The sequence below is a fragment of the Elgaria multicarinata genome, chromosome 10 (assembly GCF_023053635.1).
Source record: "Elgaria multicarinata webbii isolate HBS135686 ecotype San Diego chromosome 10, rElgMul1.1.pri, whole genome shotgun sequence".
Lineage (NCBI taxonomy): Eukaryota > Metazoa > Chordata > Lepidosauria > Squamata > Anguidae > Elgaria > Elgaria multicarinata.
Window position 1 is genome coordinate 91,358,440 of NC_086180.1, and position 19,008 is coordinate 91,377,447.

Below are 19,008 nucleotides of genomic sequence, written 5' to 3' on the forward strand. Positions count from 1 at the left end.
AACATGTTGATCAGCTTTAAATGTTTGAATGCTGTGCAGTGTTGAAATGATAGAAACAATCTTAGTCTTTAAAAGTAGCTTCTTTTTCCTGAAGCTGCTTTTAAAGACTAAGATTCAGTATTGTATTACAGAGTGTTGTTCTTTCATCTCTGGATTCATGAAGTAAGTGTCCTATTTCATTATAGCATTTGTTTATATGTAATGGAGAAAGCACTTGAATGCCATAGGAGGCAAGGCTGAAATTGCTGAATTAGATTAGATCTAATTTTTATTGTCGTGTACATTAAATACTTTGGCTGTACGCTAGGAGTCAAGCCCTGCTTCATCATTTTTATGTGACTTGATTTGTTTCTTGCAAACAGATTTGGAGCAGTGTTTCTGTGGGATACCGGTTCTTCAGTAGGTGAGATCACTGGACACAACAAAGTGATCAATAGTGTGGATATCAAGCAGACAAGGCCCTATCGCCTGGCGACTGGCAGTGATGACAACTGTGCAGCTTTCTTTGAAGGACCACCATTCAAATTCAAATTTACAATAAGCGTGAGTTGACCCTCTTGGCTCCTTTTGTGCAAACTTTATTGCCAGGATACGCGCAGGCGCGCACACGCACACAAACCATGCTGCTTAACCACAAAATGGTTAGCGGAATGCATTGACAATAATGCATTCCATTAACCATTTTGTGGTTAAGCAGTGTAGTTTAGCGTGTTGTCTGAACCAGGCCACGCACACACTACCCCTGCACAAGTAGAAAGCACTTTTCACACACACATCAGGGAAGTGGCCCTGGGGTGTTCCAGTGGGCATGTAGAAGGAAGAAAAGAATGTAAAAGCCCCTGCAAGCATAAGATCACTTATGGCACTTTGGAACCCACTCACAGTATTTTGCAACAAATTGTGGGAACCTACATCTCTTTGCAGTTAAGTTAGGATTGTAAATCCTTCCACAGTGAGAGTGGAAGGATTTTAATACCCGAAAGCAATTGTCTTGCAGTGCAATTAAGTGATCAGTTTCCATTCTGGCCTGAAGCTGTCTAGATTTAAACTTAAACTTCTTTATCTGCTCAGGTCAACAGAACTTGGATCTTCAGAGAATGTTTCAGGAGTCCCCTTTCATGCATTACTTGCATAAAGGAGTTCTCGAACAATAGGGGCAATAGGGTTCATCTGCAAGGGGAAAAGCCTATATGCGTGTAGGTCTAGGACCGAGATCCCTGTGTAATCAGAGTTCTAGGGAGGCCTACACATTTACAGATCTATGTGTGTGGGCTTTCCCACTTGCAGAAGTCCATAGTTAATGCAGAGACATTGTGGGTGAGGCAAAAGAAAGTTGTGCAGCCCTTTGATCATGCGAGTAGCACTTCACATCAGTTATATGTGATGTGAAAGGGGTTGCTATTACTTGGATTTCTTGTAACTATTTTTTTCTGAATACATATCCAAGACTCCAGCAAAATACAACTCTTCGAGAAGACAGGTAGACTGGCACATATAACGTGCACACACTTTTTTGTTCAAGGGTGTGAAACTAAAATTGCATTGAAAGCCAGTTCCGTATTCTTTTGGCCTATGCAGATGTGGCTGAAGCCATGTAGAGCCTACATGTAATAGAGGATCATACTTGCACCTGTATGCCCAGATCCACGTCAAATGTGTACACTAGAAGTCATGGCCAAATAATACCCCATGGGTGACACCTGTAGGCCAACCTTCCCTAACTTGATACTCTCCAGATGTTTTGGGGCAGAAAGGAGTTGAAGTCCAAAATTACCCAGAGGACACCAGGTTGAGGAAGGCATCTGAAATTAGCATGCAGCTTTTGAGCAGGTTCAGATCAGTGCAAGTGGGTGCAGTCTTGATCCCTCACATCTGAAAAGGGCTTTTGTAAATGTATATATGCATTTTTAATCTGCCCTATAACTCACTTTCACTGCTATGTATAGCAGCTTTAGCTATGACGTGTAATGTCTGCGTGGCTTTGAGAACTAGGCACCTTAGCAACAGATGCAGCGGCACTCCTGACAACATCACTTATCCATGTTAGAGAGAGCGATGAATGAGGCACTGCAGATTAGCCCACGATCTTTGGAGGGTGAGTTCTGCAGGTAGCCTCTATTGAGATAGAGGATGGATATAGATCACTTTCCAGGGTTTGCTTGTAACAACTTGGCATCTGGTTGTCTGTTTCATCCTACAAAATGTAATGGAAGATTTAACATTTTTGTGGTTGAATTGTCAACTCACCAAGAGCACTTGAATTATCTGTGTTGTACAGAAGGACAGTGCCGTTCTTAGGCCCCATCTTCTGGGCTGTTCCCTAGTCTAACTGCTGGTTGATGACCTAGCCAGCCATCGTTCCCCATGGAGTTCTGAACGCTTTGCACAACACAGGAGAGATTGGAGCTTCTTGCACAATCCACAACAGGCTGATGATAGAAAGCAACTAGCACAGGGGTGGGCAACCTCCAGCCCTAGAAACGTTGTTGAATTGCTACTCCCCTCATCCCCCACTATTTATGCTGGCTATGGCCGATGGGGGTTGTCATCCCATAGCATCTGGAAGGCCAGAGGTTGCATACCCCTGAACTAGCAGAAGAAAATCAGCTGGAGTAATCCATTTGGGAACTGAAGTTGTATTTTTCTTCTACAGGACCACAGCCGTTTTGTAAACTGTGTGAGGTTTTCTCCTGATGGAAATAGGCTTGCCACAGCCAGTGCAGATGGCCAGGTAACATTAGCCGTGTCTTACTAATAAGGTGCAAGTGAGGTGGGGAGTGGGGTGGGGGGGGTAGAGAAGAGCCTCTACAGCTTATGCTTTGAATGCAAAAGATTCCAGGTTCTGTCCCCAACACCTCCAGCGAAAAGGATTTCTGTGAGCAGGGCCAGGAAGGGCCCGTGTTTCAGGCTCTGCAGTCATAGCCAGGCAGTGGAGAGGACACTGAACTAAATGAACTAGTTGCCTGATTCTGTATAAGGCAATCATAGGTTTGTAAGTGGAGAAGTTTCCTTTGCTGTTTAGGAGATTATTATTATGTGATTGATGTACATGGCACTTTCGAGGAACTTGTGCTTTAAAATCAGTGCTGGGGAAGATAATAGAGCCGGGAGAGAATGTGATCAAAAGAAGTTACATATTGAGCTTAGGGAATGAGGGTTAAAGGGTTCTGCTAAAGCCCTTGCAGAGATGATAATTTTGAAGGGGGGGGGGGGAGAGGTGGTACCATGTACAGCTTGAATGTGGAATGTGAAACTTCTTTCACTTAAAAGTATCTGCCAGGGCAGTGACTATTTTAACATAGAGGCACAGCTCTGGCTTTGGAAAAGTGGAAAAGTCCCATTGCAGCAGGAGCTGCAAACTTAGCAGTTTCTTGTATTTCAAGTGCTTGGATGCTTAGATCACTACTTTTTATTAAAAGTGCATTTAGTGTTTTCTGACTGTTGTGAAAATGTCAAATCAAGATTTTCAACTTCGCTCTTTCCCTATATACTGAAATACTAGCAGTTTCTTTTAAAGTAGTCCCATATGTAATTGCTACAAAATACTTAACTAATGGATGTTTGTCTCCCTTTGGTTTTAAAAGATTGTTATTTATGATGGCAAAACTGGAGAAAAAGTTGGAGCTCTAGGCGGAAGTAAGGCACATGATGGAGGCATTTATGCTGTAAGTATGTCTGCTTCTCTGCCCCCCTTCCTTGACTGGATTGGGAACATATATTGATTGAAACATGCATCTCAGTCCCATGAAACTGCTTTTATTTCAAGGGCATAAATCATGCCTTGCTCCATAGCACCTAAAATTTCATATTATGTTAGCCAGGTGTGGCAGAGTTGCTCAGTCACTTGTCAGACACTTTGGCAAAATTTCCCCTAAAAGGCAGAGCATAAATCATGTAAATACATTTTGTCTAGCTGTGCCTCAGTGGGTTCACTGCATAACTGATAAACTTTTACTGTGAGATGCCTCTGGCTTTATTATGGGGACTGACCTCGCATGAGGTCTTCCAACTCACGCTCTGGAGAACAGTGTCCCTGGGAATTCAGACACAGGCCATCCCTGATGCAAAGGGTGGGGCTATAGTTTTAAATCTCCTGTTTTCTTTGAACAGATTAGTTGGAGTCCAGATGGCAGTCGCCTGCTTTCTGCTTCTGGAGACAAAACTGCTAAGATCTGGGATGTTGGTGCCAATAGTGTAGTGAATACATTTAACATGGGATCGAATGTACTGGATCAGCAGTTGGGTTGTCTCTGGCAAAAGGGCCACTTGTTGACTCTCTCTCTTTCTGGCTACATCAACTATCTGGATGAAAACAACCCAGACAAACCTCTTCGCGTCATAAAGGTCTGTTGGATCATTATTAAAGGGTCAATAGTTTTAGTAAAGTTAAAGAAACCATTCTTAGATGTTTGGAGGTGGGGAATCATCATAGAACAGGAAAAGCTAACCTCTCCTGGGAGCACGTTGATCAAAACACAGTATATTCCAGTTGCTTTCAGGCAGTGGCCAGGATCCAAAGAATCATAAACTAGATCTGTATGCCAAGCCCAAAGGACTTTTGATTTGTTCCTCTTAAGCAGCAATCTGTCTCTCCTTGCCCTCCTTTCCCCCCAACATTGCCACAAGGCAAACCTCTTTTGGAACTGAGGGGAAGTTTGGGTACAGTAATCTGTCATTGGCTAAGAAAAGCCCCTTGCAATTGGCATGCAGAACTAGCTGCCTGAGCCTTTGGATCATGGCCCCTGCCTGTGAAGCTCCCTGCGTCTCTTGTCCTTTCTATCCGCAATGTACCTCTGGGTGGGGTTTCCGTTCCTCCTGCCCATTATCAGTCATTTGGAGATAAACTTCTCTCTTAAATGGCTCTGCTGTTCACCCCATTATCCCTAGAACCCTCACACCGTACACTCCTCTCTTCTCCAAATCTATCCTGAAAACTCAGCTTTCCCAGGTAGCCTTCGGCACAATCTTAGTCCCCGTCCTCTATAGAAACTAAGCCAAGGTACATGGTACTGAATAGAATGTGTGTTCTTTCCCTTTTACCGTCATTGCCTCCTTCCTCATCCATATCCATGTGAGGTTCTCTGGGCTTGTTCTTGTGTTATTCCATGTTCTTACATTATTCCATGAGGCACTACACACCTTGATGACTGCACAGTAGTCATAAAAGGTCAAACATTCATGCAGTGTAAAGTGTCTCTTAGGATTGTAGAGAGGGTAATGGGTTTGGATCACAATGCTACTGTGACTGTATAGTTCAGTAGCATGAAATATTTTTAAAAGTGCTAAAAGTTCATGATCAAAGCTCAAAAGTGCTTATGATTATATCAGACTTTTCTTTTTCTTTCTTTTTCTTGCATTGGGCAATATTGGAATGCAGGGAAATTAGATCCATAGCATGTAATAGGGTTACGGTTAGCAATAGTTACCCTGTTTTGTTTATAGACTAGATGAAGAATGAGGCAATGGCTTGGAATCAATCCTTCCCCTCCTTTCTCACACAAGGCACTTCCAGGTATGGTGTGTGTGAAATTGGCATTTTGGCTATAGCCAAAGTACATGAAGGTTAGAAGGGACTTTTCAAAGGAAGGGGGGGGGGGGCTTCTGCCAGAAAGAGGTATAGGGAAAAAAGTCCTTTTGTGCAAGTAGAAGTAACCCCATACTACTTTGGATCGAAGCTTCGGTTCATACAACTGTGGTCTCTCTTTGAAATATAATTGTAACCGTTTGTAGTAATTATGTATGCTTTCTTGCAGGGTCACAGTAAATCAATACAGTGTCTTACTGTGCATAAAAATGGGGGGAAATCTTATATTTACTCTGGGAGCCATGATGGACATATTAATATCCTTTTACTAAAACATCCCAACAGATAAAAACTTGAGTACTATACAGCACTATAATGCCTTTATTCCTTTTCTGTAATCTTTGCTACTCGGTTAACCTTTCTTGGCCTACAGTGTAGTATTGGAACACAGTTCTCATTCGAACTGCTAGGTGAAAATCTTATTATCCAACTCTTTCATTTCAGCTGCTATTTTTAGTGTAATTTTAGTGCGGTCGCTTGAGGGGGTTTTTAACGCAAACTATCCCATACAAAGAATACCTGTTGCAGCCATTTCCGCTTGTTAAATTTCAAGCTTCCTTTCTGTGCCAACAGAAAAGATTCAGCATGGGATATTTTCACAAATGCATCTTTAAGAAAATCCTAGTGCTCTGTTACATTGCAGATTGGTGTATGGGATAAAAATTGGAGTATTCTGTTTTGCTCATTCTGAAGAGTATTTCCTTAATATTTTGCTCACATTATTGGGATTCCGAGACAGGGGAAAATGATGACTTTTTGGGGAAAGGACACACAAATCAGGTTTCACGAATGGCTGTGGATGAATCAGAGCAGCTGGTCAGTTGCAGCATGGATGATACTGTGCGTTACACCAGTCTTAGCAAAAAAGACTACAGGTGGGTGGGTGTTACATCATTTACCAAAACCATTGTCAACAAAAAAATTAAAATGACCATGTACAACTCAAATTTGCTACATTAAGAAGACTGTATCTGGTGACCCAATGCCACAGGCAATTGATAATGTGGTTCTTTCTGTAATCAACATTACCACTGGTGTTCAGATAGCATCCGTTTTACCATGTTAAATGAATCGAGTGTGAATGTGCTGCAGTGGCTATTTGGTTAGTTGCACACTGACAGTTGTATTTGTCAAAATACAAGCACAATGTAGAAGTGAAATAATAAATATGTGAAGTACACCCAAGTGGAGAAACATTAATAGATGACCAAACTATTAATAATAGGAACTTAAAACGTTGTTAATGAGAGCTGTAATATGGCTAGTGGTCCAGAGTAATCCCAGTTTCTCCCTTGTTGTGCCAAGCAAGTCTTTCTCTTAGTACCAAACGATAATAATTTGGGGCTTCTTCTCCTCTTTTTGAACTGATGAAGAATATCACACTTTGGCCCCTGCTGGCCTCAACTCCTGCAGTCTTCTGTCTCTTCATTCCAGTACTCTGATGAGAAACTCCCTCACTGGCTTCCGGTTTGCTCCCAGATCCGTTGTACGTGCCTTCGCCTTGCCTTCAAAGCCCTGCATTCCCTTGTCTCCCCTCTCTCTGCTCTTTATATCCTGATGCATCTTTGCCCGTTGGCCTTTGCTCCTCCAGCTGAAGAAAAACTCTTTTTTTTCCCCCAGTGGCCAAGATGCTGTAAAAATGGATGTTCAGCCAAAATGTATAGCTGTTGGACCTGGTGGATATGCAGTGGTCGTATGCATTGGAGAAGTGCGTATCAGAAAAAATGGATTACAATCCATTGTTTTATTTAGATATAAGTGCTACATTTATATACTCCCTTTCCTCCAGGGAGCTTAAGATAACGTATACATGGTTCCCCTCCCACCCCCACCCCATTTTATCATCACAAGGAGTCTGTGAAGTAGATTACGCTGAGTGGAAGTGACTGGCCCAAGGTCACCCAGCGGGGCCCTTGTTTTTCTTATTCTGAGGTAGCAACTCTGCGTGTTTGAAAAGAACAAAAATAGCTTTCTTCAGGTATCTGACAGAGAACATATGGAGGACAGACAGGGATACATGCACTGGTGGAGGTGCTGGAGAAATTTAGACAGACTAAAATGAGTTCAGATTTCTAAGAATCCAGCCTGTGGAATCCACTGCCAGGTGGGCCTTCCTAGGCCATGCAGAGTCCGCGGACTTCTGGATTTTTTTACTATTCTGAAATTTACGCAAATTCATTTGGAGGAAAATACGCAAGTTTCTGCTGAAATATCTGCCATGCTGGAAAATAAACTTAGGGAAAAGTCAAATGGACCGGGGATGGGGGGGATAATACGCTAAATGTTATGTGCGAACGTAAATGATATAAATTGTTGTGAAAGTTCTTATGGAATTATTTACATATTTTTCTGCAGAGTGGAATTTTTTTACTCCATCTGTGAACGGACTCCAGAACAAATAACACAAATAATCCTTGAAACACACGTAGGAAACACACAGAATCCGGGCATCCCTTTGCACCAGCCCTGCCCCTCAACTGCTGGCCTCCTTGTGTTGATGGGGAAGGTCTTCAACAATATGGTACCTGCATTCATCAGGGTTTTGTTCCCAGATCCACAGGATCAAAGCACCTGTGCAATCTGGGTTCCCGAACATGTGGAGGATTGTAGCTGCATTCAGCCAATCATGGCTATAGACCCTCCCCATCACCATAGGGAAGTTGGGGGTGAAGGGGGCAGGGCTGCCCTCCATGTGTTTTCTTTCAGAACACCTGAAGAGACATAATGCATCTAATCTTTGTGTTATTCCATGAGAGGTCTGAAAATACAATAGCAAACACAATAACTATTACAATCTTCTGCTGAAGATTGCACATACAATAGCACGTAAGAATTGGAGATAACTGCAGAATAGTTTTTTTCAGTCACTTTTTATCAAGATTTTTCAAGGACTGTCACTTTTCAGGTCAGGGCCAGCCCAGGACAGTTTGGGGCCTGAAGCAGAAAAAGTAGAACTGTATCTGTAAAAGATGTTTCTTCTCTCTCTCTCTCGTCGTTTAATATGGGGCACAAACCATTGGCAGTTCTTCTGTGAAGGTTCAGCTGAGATTTGTGGTATCTGCACAAGAGCCTGTAGTTTTCTGCTCCTGTTCATTATGACGGAGTCTGCACAGGAGACCCTCCTGTCTGTCTTCTACTCCTAGTGGCAACCAAAAACTGCCTTGCGCTGTCTCCTGTGAGGGCTGCCTCTACTTGAGCAGAACAGTTGTGCTAAAATAAGTGCACATACTGTAGATGAAGTCTGCTTTCATAAGAAATAACTATGAATGCTGTCTTCATAGGTACTTAAAAATACATAATGCTATGTGAGGTGTTTCCAGACTTCTCATGAGGTACTTGGTACTGAAAAATTGACCCTTCTCCTAACTAGCAGAACTCAGTGCTCACCCTGAGATCACTGAATGTTTAAAACACATTATTTCAGTCCAGTCCTCTCTCTTAATAAAATGAATTAATATATTTTTGCTAACTTTCATCTCATCAGGTATTCTAGCTGATAAACTATTGATGGGCTATAGGGTGTGCACATGTGACATCCCCACACATGCGCAGTCTGCAGCCCTGCCCAGCTGCAGTAGGTGCCTGAAATGCCACAGCCGTGTGGGCAGAACTGGGCACCTCCTGTCCTATGGTCCCCTTTCCCGCAGGGTGGGAACGCGGTTGGAAAGACAGGAATAATCAGTGCAGGTTTATGAAGGTGGTTCATGTTGCAAATGATTTGGACTGAGAAAGTAGGAAACTCCTATTCTAGAACCCTCATGTAGCATATATTAGTATTTCATTGTCTAGGCAATCACTCAGAATGTGTTGCATAATTCTCTGCCATTACAGATTGTCTTGATGAAGGATAAGAAGAAATGCGTCGCAATTGATAACCCTGGTTTTGAACCAGAAGCGGTAGCGGTTCACCCGGGAGGTGGTATGGCAGCAGTCGGAGGAACAGTAAGGATTTTATTTTCCTAATAAAAGTAGCATTTTCTGATCATCAGGCACTTGGCAGCTACTGTAACAGCACGGCAATGAATGTGGTAATAATAATAATAAAAATAATAATAATATTTCTTACCCGCCTCTCCCTCTGGATCAAGGCAGGGAACAACATTAAATACAATATAATACATAAAACTAGTTAAAAGAGCATATAAAACCAAAACAATTTTAAAATAACAATCACAGCATCTTAAAATTCTGATAATAATATATTTATTAAATATGGTAGAAAAATGCAAAGGCCAGATTGATAACAAGAACCAGAAAGTTTGAACATATAAGACTGATTCTGGCCCGCTTGCATTGGCTGCCTATACGTTTCCGAGCCCAATTCAAGGTGCTGGTTTTAACCAATAAAGCCTTACACAGCTTGGGACCACAATACCTGACAGAGCGCCTCTCCCAACATTAACCTATCCGTACACTGCACTCAACATCTAAGGTCCTCCTCTGAGTGCCTACTCCGAGGGAAGCTTGGAGGATGGCAACAAGGGAGAGGGCCTTTTCAGTGGTGGCCCCCCAATTCCGGAATGATCTCCCCAACGATGCTTGCTGGGCACCAACGTTGTTATCTTTTCGGCACCAGGTCAAGATTTTCTCTTCTCCCAGGCAGTTAACAACATGTGCTGAGTTTGTTTGTTTTTAACTGACCCCAGAATAGTTGTTTTAAAAGGATATTGTTGTTTTTACGCTTTGGTGATTTTAAATTTTGTATATTTGTTTTTAATGTTCATTGTTTTTAACTTTTGTAAACCGCCCAGAGAGCTTCGGCTATGGGGGAGGTATATAAATGTAATACATAAATAAGCTTTTCAGTAAAATAATTTCAGATGCTTTCTGAGCTTGAGTTCTCATTGTCCCTTAGCTAGTTTTATCTTTAGTTTTCCTTTCCAAACAATCCATCTGCTGTTTCTGTACCATAATAAGCCCATACTTCCAATCACGGATCCCATTATTTTCTAACAGTAGCAAGATGTAAACAGTTCCTGCCTGCCTGCTTTTAAGGTAATTCTCAGCGTTGGCAATACCAGATCTGAAAGCTGGCAGGGACTTTTTACACTCTTGTGCACACCGAACGGAGCTTGACTTTGTAACATTTTGACTTTCAGGATGGAAAGGTGTACTTGTATGCAATCCAGGGAGCATCTTTAAAAAGAGATGATAAGATATTGGAAGTGAAAGGTCCTGTGACTGACCTGGCATACTCTCAAGATGGTGCCTTCCTTGCCGTGACAGATGCAAGCAAGGTTGTCACTGTATTTAGTGTTGCTAATGGCTACGCGGTGAGTGTATTTTTCTTTCATTTCTTAAACATAAAGAAGCTTTGCCAGCAGTCAGCACAAAATAAACCAAAGCTTTATCACAGATTTCTCACGTACAGGTTTGTTTAGTTATTTAAAAGCTGCTGTAGCAAAGCAAAACAGCTTTTGTGCAATTAGATTAAGCTTCTGAAATTGTTGACCAATCATTAGACCTTAGGATTGAAAACATCTCTTCATTTTATGCACTATCTTGCATATTTTTGTTTTCTCTTTCAAAACAGGAACATAATGTGTTCTATGGACATCATGCAAAAATTGTTTGTATTGCCTGGTCACCAGATAATGAACACTTTGCTTCTGGAGGCATGGATATGATGGTGTATATTTGGACACTGAGTGACCCGGAGACCAGAGTCAAAATACAAGGTAATGGTATACTTTTTTGTATTATTATTATTATTATTATTATTATTATTATTATTATTATTATTATTATTTATTTATTTATTTATATAGCACCATCAATGTACATGGTGCTGTACAGAGTAAAACAGTAAATAGCAAGACTCTGCCACATAGGCTTACAATAGCAGACACATTTAATTTTGAGGGAGCGGAATTGGCCTGGCTTGATAAGAGAGTGCTCACCAGTGAAAATTACCCAGTCTAATAAAGTCTTAACTCAAGGGGGATGGGATATTTCTAAATAGGTTCTTCAAACATGGCAGCCTTCCTCTTCCTTCATTAAGCCATGTTGCTTGCACATGAAGAGGAGGGTGTAGCGTGTCACCTGCAGGGCCTTGATATATTGCCTTCCCCCTGATAACTGTACCACCTCTTCTCTTGGTCCAGCGCCACACAGCAAGACCTTCTAGCAGTTCTTCCCTTCAATCCTAGTGAGCAGGCATCTCCCAGCAGAAGCGGAACCATGCACAGGGACCTAGGGAAGAAGAGCAGGCCACTAGATGCTAGAAGATGAGATCTCTGAAGAACCTTGGCTGGAAGTTACAGACCTGGCCATATTGTAACACATTGGGTCTGAAGGACTGCCTCCTTCCATAGGAGCATGCCCTTAATTTGACATCTCCCATCAGAGGCCCTGTTGTATGGGTGAGGTTGGTGGAAGCACCTCAGCTGCGGAAACCTCTCCACAGGGCTCCATCCCTTTTAACGATTAGACAGGCAATAAAAACTGTATTATTTCGCCAGGACGTTGGCTTTTAAAAAATGTCTATTCTGTTTTTAAAGAGGGTTCTGCATATTTATTTATTTATTATTTAGTTATTACATTTTTATACCGCCCAATAGCCGAAGCGCTCTGGGCGGTTCACAAAAATTAAAACCATAATAAAACAACCAACAGGTTAAAAGCACAAATGTTGTTCTACTTTTATGTTGTTTATTTTATTGGATTTTATTGTACATTGCTTTGAGGGCCTGGTGCGCTGTGCGCAGAAAAGCAATACATAAATAATTATTGCAATAATAATCATACAACAAAGGTGCATCAGCAGCATCATGTGGAAAGGAATGTACCTGCCATAAGCATTGGTCTAAATGGCAGACATGCTAAACTTAAGAGTAAACCCTGAAGAAGAGGCAACCAATTACATTTCTCTTTCGTTTTCCCTTTGCCAGATGCCCACAGATTACATCATGTGAGCAGCTTGGCATGGCTGGATGAGCATACCTTGGTAACGACGTCTCACGATGCATCTGTCAAAGAGTGGTCTGTCTCCTACAAATAATATGCCTTCAATCAGGAGAACCTCATCAGGGACTAGAACTACTGGAGTGAAACATAGCATTTCTCTTTCTTAAAAATTAGCAAATCTGTAATGCCCTTTGGGGTCCTATAGCATATTCTCATATCTTTGCAGAGGATGTTCATATCTGTAATTAAATGACCTTTGAAAAGCTTTAGTCAGTAATGGTTTGCACATGAGAAGCACTTAAATTATGTCTGGAGCTTATAAAACCTTTTGTGTGCTGAACATTCCAGGGTCTGCAGCCTAACAGGTTGGTATAGGAGAGTTTAAAGTGATTTGGTTCCTTATTTTTTAATATCTAAAACACACACACTCTTGCACATGGTATTGTACAGCATGAGAGAATTCTCATTTTTTTCTAATTGCAGAACATTTCTGTACTAACAGTCACAGTAAGAATTTTAGTTGTGATCCAAAAATGAATCGTGGTGTGCAGCTACTGTATATTGGCTTGTCTGTAATGCACCAAATAGTTGCCTCAGATTTCATTCACCAGATATCAAAGTGGGGTGCATCCATAATAAACTTTTCCTGTATTTCATGACCAGATCTGTAGTTATTTTTAAGATAAAAGTGTTGGATTTGATGTACTTTGCCATCCTTTTAGAATTTAAAGTTTACAGATAAATGTGAAGGCATTTTTCCAGATATACCTTTGTTACCTTTTTGAACAAATGAGAATATTTGATCATGATTTGTTTGTCGGGAGAGGGATGCTTCTAGATCTGCTTTAAATATACCTGTTTCGTAAGGAGAAATATGTTAATGTACGAAAACTTGCAGTAATGATAAAAATGCCTTTTTCGGTACAGGAATTAAAGTGAAGTAAAGCATTATTGTGAGTTGGATTTATCATTACCAAGAGCAACCCCAAATCCTGCAGAAACAAATTTCTGATTAAGAGTCCCTTGTAATTAAGCAAAGCTTTCATATTGCTTTATCTCCCCACTTGACATAGTTTGTGAAGTCACATTTATTTCAGTGGCTGGAAAAGGTGATATTTATAACTGCGTGAACCTACTGTCAAAACACACCCCGTGGTCTATTTCACAATAGCATTGCTCAGGCATTACCGCTGTGAAGAGGCCACATGTAGAGAAGAAGGTGGTGCTGCTGTGCCTCTAGGCCTGCTGCATGGCTAGTGCCAGTTTCTGGATTCTTAATCATGGAGGGGACCCTGCTGCAGAAGTTTAATTAGAGCAAGGGGAACCTGGCTTGAGCTTTGCAATGATGAGAGCAGGGCTAAAGGCAGGACCGAGCAGCTCTTTTCTGCTCATCGAGGTTCCTTCACCATTATAATGCTTGAATAAATATTATTTCATTTCTAGACCACCCAATAGCCGAAGCTCTCCTGGCGGTTTACAACAATTCATAAAATAATAAAGTACAAAAAAAAAAAGAGCAAGTTAATGTCGCAGCAAAATGGTGGATTCCTGCATTGAGCAGGGGGTTGGACTTGATGGCCTTGTAGGCCCCTTCCAACTCTGCTATTCTATGAGTCTATGAGCCTATGAAATACTTTCTTCTTCTTTTTAAAGAATCAGGGATTTTCCCACCAGGGGTTGAAGAAGCTGGGACAAGAAGGCAGTATGGCTCATAACCATTAGCCAGAAATATTTGGTGGAAAATTGAACATTTTGGCTGGTTCACAAGAAGAAGCAGTTTAGTCCCAGCATGTGCAGCTGCCATTTTGCATGTTCACTCTCTGATCAGGGTGAATGGGGGTGTTGCAGTGTGTCTTGCAAACCTGGCCAACATGTCTTCAACAACTCACACTTAACCCAACTGCTAATCCAGGATTATTCAAATCAGCAGCCACATATGTCCCACATGCACTGTGGCTAATTGTGAGTTAGTTAAGTACCCCACTGTCTGGTGTGAACTTAGTCTATATCTTATTTAGCACAGGGGCTCAATGGTATGTTAGTGAAGGGGGGACAGATTCTCAATAACAACCACTATCACTGTAGATGCCAGTGTATTATTTCTTAGATCTGTATCGTGCCCAGCTAGCAAATGCCCTTGGGGCAGTTAGCAATCATAAAACCAAAGAACAAAATAATCAAAATAATACAAGTGTCAAAATGATTAAATATTAAAACATTTTAAATAATAAAAACATTGAGAAGCCAGCAATAAAATTCATAGAGTAACAAATAGAGGTTAAATTTCTCCTTAAACAAGAAGAACTGAACCTGGTGATGAAATGTATACAGTGAAGGCAGCAGGCAGATCTTCGTGGAAGAACATTCCATAGATGACAGGCCACTACAGAGAAGGCTCTCCTGGTAGTCACCTGTCACACGATTCTGGGCATCAGCACCAAGAGAAGAGGAGAAGAGCCTCCTAAGATCTTGGCAATTGGGCAGGAACATCATGCATTTCTCCCAATGGGAGTTGGGTAGCATATGCGCGGTAATCTTTGAAAACCCATTTGTATCCACCAAAATAGCTGAACTAAGGGAGCAGTCCTATGGCCCCTAGACATTGTCTGAGATTCCCCTTCCAAGGTCAGAAACAGCACTCTAACCTTGGAAGGGGGAGTAGGAGGTAGCATAGAAAGAACCTTGTAGAGGAAAAAAGGAAGTGTTCCGGGGGGTGGGGGGATACTGGAGAGGCCAAGATATGAGCCATCCTGAGGCCTCTCCAGTCTCCTTCCCTCCCTCTCCAAAGCACCCCAGCTAGTCAAGCAAAAAAGCCTGGCTAGCAAAAGATGTAATACAGGGAGACCTCCAACGCTCCTTCTGCCCTGCATTGGATGAACGAAAGCCTCCGAGTTCAGGGGCTTCTGATTGTCAAGGGCACAATTGATAAGACTGCACACTTAGTTTCTGACAGTAAAGTACATAAGAGCAGAAGATGCTATGGTTATAATCCTATATCTACATGCTTTGAAGTAAGCCCCATTGAACACTCTCAGACTTAGTTTAGAGTAACAATAGGCCTGGCAGCATCTGATTTGAACCTTATGTTGTACACTTGAATGCCAGGCCCGGGCTCTAACAGCGAACAAGTTCTTTTGCTTTTCACAAGCTGGAACGAAACCTCTTTTCCCGAGGCACAGACTACTGGGTTAACAATAGCAGACTATTGGTGTGTTTGGCAACATTCTTCCACTCAAGCCCAACCTTACTGTCTTCAGCTCTGGGTCCTCTTCCAATGTTCCTCTTTCTTCAGCCTCCTATCTTCCTCTCCTGACTCCAGCTCTGACACCCTCAACAGTGCCTTGTATGGCCTACTTATTCTCTTAATGGCCACAGCCTTGCAGGACCACGTTTTACCGTTTTTACCCAAGGCCCCAAAGAGTTCTTTTAGAGTACCCCGGCTCCACCTGCAAAGAACAATTCCACTTAGTCCCTTCTAATGGCCCTTACCCCTTTTAGAAGTACTTTTGATGGCCACATTCGGTACTGCTAACGGTGAAACATACTGCCCTCCTTAGCAATTGTAACCAAGGCCTCTGTCAGCAGGCAAGTTCCTAAACACTGTGACCCTCAGAGAGGTGTGATGTCTGATCAGATACGTTACTTCCCGTGTCATTTCAAGCTGTGGAAGACACTCTGGATGGCAAAGTGAGAATGTAATCATGCTGGAAAGGAACTACTTCTAATATCACTGCCATTCAATAGGCTCAATTACAAGCTGCTATTATTATTATTGCATTTAGATACTGCCCCATAGACAAAGCGCTTTGGGTGGTTTGAAAAGATTAAGACTAGCATTTGATCAGATTCATGGCAAGGCTTCCACCACTTCTGCTCTTGTCATCTTCCTATTTGCTTCATTGCCGTTAGGGAGCTCTCTGGGTTCTGATCAGTTAAAGCACAGATTTAGGGGTGTTCATGTCAACCGGGGTATCAACAGGGGTGCTATCTGGGCCAACCAGAAAGGCTCCAGGAGCTCTCTGAACCCCTGTGGATTCCATAAGCCTTCTGGCGTGGACCATCCTGACTGCAGAGAGGAATTGCTGCGGTGAATCTAAACCTTGGCTGGAAGTGATTTAAGCCATGACCAAGAAGTTAAGAGTAAAATCCCCAGTTAAGGAAACCAAGTCAAAAGTGTATCATGCTACAAGAGTTGTAGTTTACTATCCCTATACTTCATTGTAGTCTTGAACCAATGTTTCTTTGTGAAAAATGTGCTCATCCTCCCATTTTGTTGTGAGCAGAATGGGTGGTGGGAACAGTGCAGGTGGGAGGAGTCTTCTCAGACCCTCCCACCTGTCAAAATCTTATTATGTATGGTGACCATGAGAGAAGCAGTGTTTATTACAGGCAAATGGAAAAGCCCAGCAAACAATGTATGGATTGGGGCTAGGAATGTTGAGAAATGTGTCATAGCAAGGGATTGTATGGAAAAGAACATTAGCCGTGAGCTGGAGAGGTGTCTTGCATTTCTCCAATACCAATCCTTTATCACTTGCATGTCCCTTATTTATTTATTTTTATTCAAACTGGGGTAGTTGTTTTCAGTAGTGCTCTCAGGGCACAAGTCCAGGCCCCTACACAGCAGAAAGAGCAGATGAGTCCCTAAACGTAGCAGGGCTGGCCTACTACACTTTGAGGTAAGTGAAGAAAACACATTACCACCCAAACTTGGAGGGGGGGGGGGTGCAGCGGCGCCTGTGTAAGACCATTAAGTCCAGAGTCTAAAATAACTTAACTGCACCACCAGCTATTCTGAGTGGACAAACTACAGGAAGGAAAAGAGGGAAGTAATCCCTTTCCCTTTCTCCTGGCCAGACATCATCTCCAATTTCAGCTTCCTATTACTGCTTTTTGTTTTAAAACAAAATGTCAGGACAAGTCATCTGTTGCACCCTGCCCTGCTTTGTTGGTCCCTGGCCGACGGCTGGTTGGCCACTGTGAACAGAGTGCTGGACTAGATGGACCCTGGCTCTGATCCAGCATCAGGGCGCTTCTTACGTTCTTACGTCTGTGTTGGCCCTTAATTTAACACTTAGGAGAGACAGTGAGGGGCTTGCATGGCTGTCATCCCAGCGCTAGATGGTGCATTGGTTCCATTTGCTTTAAACCCTTCATAGGGTAGCAATTTGAAGGAAGAGACTGGATGAGTATATATGAGGAGCACAGGGATTGCCTAATGGAATACAGTAGATGCTCATCTGCCGGAAATATTCAGCTGCATAATATTTCTCTGAAGAAAACCACACAGCTCTATAATGTGTGTTTTTTGCTTTGGCAATCCTAGTTATACTGTTATTAGGTTTTAGTGCATTTTGTTGCTTAATCAGCTAGTTCCATTCACTCTGCAGCCATGTTATACCTGCCCAATAAATACGGTATAATTGTCTACATCATGATTAAATCATCCTTATGGAACTGGGGATTTTCTCTTAATACTTGTGGCAATATGTTGCTTGCTATTCTAGTTCTTAAGCAGAATCTTATGTCCTTGGTGATGTGATTCCACTTGTCCACTTAGCAAGTTCTCAGCATCTTATCTTACACATATTGCATAGAGCTCCCATTGCAGCTTTTGCTCCGTGTTGCTCTGTGGGTAGCAGGAAATGGTGACTGCTAATAATGCCATTTTGAAGTTACGTTGCTACGATGCTGCTGCCACCCTAACTCCTATACTTTATTTTGTGCTTTATGTATTTCCTCTTGTCTTTCTGTTGTCTACATAGGTAGGGCTTATCTGTGCATCTCATTTAATGTGTTCTCAAAGTAGCTGTTTTTTTAAAAAAAGCAGTATGGCATTGACTGCACAATCTGCAGTGTTAAACCACTTTATTAAAAAAAAACTGAGCAGGTCTGAGCAGTACAGGCTTTCTCCAGGGCCACCTCCCAACGCCTTGATTTGAGTAAGGATCCTTCAAAGCACAGCATTCAGGCCTGAGCACCTCTCTGGTGAGGCCACCTGCCTGATCTCTCATTCTGGAGACTATACTCCATCACACCTATTTTTTCCCCTGGTTTGCCTACGCATTTTTTTACCTCCATTTTATAAGTGCAACAAGCATTCCTCCCTTTCACGCTCGTCACTATACCGGTGAACTCTCTTTTCACTGGTTTGCCCTCCCGCTGCTATTGCACCCACCCTGCCCCTTCTCCTCCCCCTCGAGTTCATTGGTTCTTCTCATTGATGAACAGTGTGATCAAATGGCAGCCTCCCCCCCATACTCATTGGAGCTCCTATGGTAATTAACCAAAATGCTTACAGCACCGTCATCTTTAAAGATAAAGAGATGAAACTTGGGACCCTGAGAGCTCTTAAGTAGGGCTTTAGGTATGCCAAGTTTGAATCAGATCAGTTCATCTCTTGATTTTTAAAGGAATTTTTAATTTCCCCCTCCTCAAGTCATTCCTTCCCATTAACACACACACACCTCTCCGATTCTGCGCAGGGGTGCATTAAGGCAGAATCACAGGGGTGTGGG

The 19,008-nt window shown here is 42.2% G+C and overlaps 1 protein-coding gene across 1 annotated transcript in view; it reads left to right on the top strand.

The window, feature by feature from the left end:
• The window catches only part of WDR1 (WD repeat domain 1), a 39,284-nt gene extending 25,843 nt beyond the window's left edge, over nt 1-13,441 (top strand). The window contains exons 5-15 of the mRNA XM_063135613.1: nt 363-543; nt 2,654-2,731; nt 3,585-3,665; nt 4,111-4,344; nt 5,754-5,841; nt 6,303-6,459; nt 7,205-7,292; nt 9,416-9,526; nt 10,684-10,857; nt 11,118-11,262; nt 12,475-13,441. Coding sequence (XP_062991683.1) covers nt 363-543; nt 2,654-2,731; nt 3,585-3,665; nt 4,111-4,344; nt 5,754-5,841; nt 6,303-6,459; nt 7,205-7,292; nt 9,416-9,526; nt 10,684-10,857; nt 11,118-11,262; nt 12,475-12,584 — 1,447 coding nt within the window. The 3' untranslated portion in view covers nt 12,585-13,441. The remainder of the gene's footprint in view (nt 1-362; nt 544-2,653; nt 2,732-3,584; nt 3,666-4,110; nt 4,345-5,753; nt 5,842-6,302; nt 6,460-7,204; nt 7,293-9,415; nt 9,527-10,683; nt 10,858-11,117; nt 11,263-12,474) is intronic.
• Nucleotides 13,442-19,008: the final 5,567 nt, after the last annotated feature.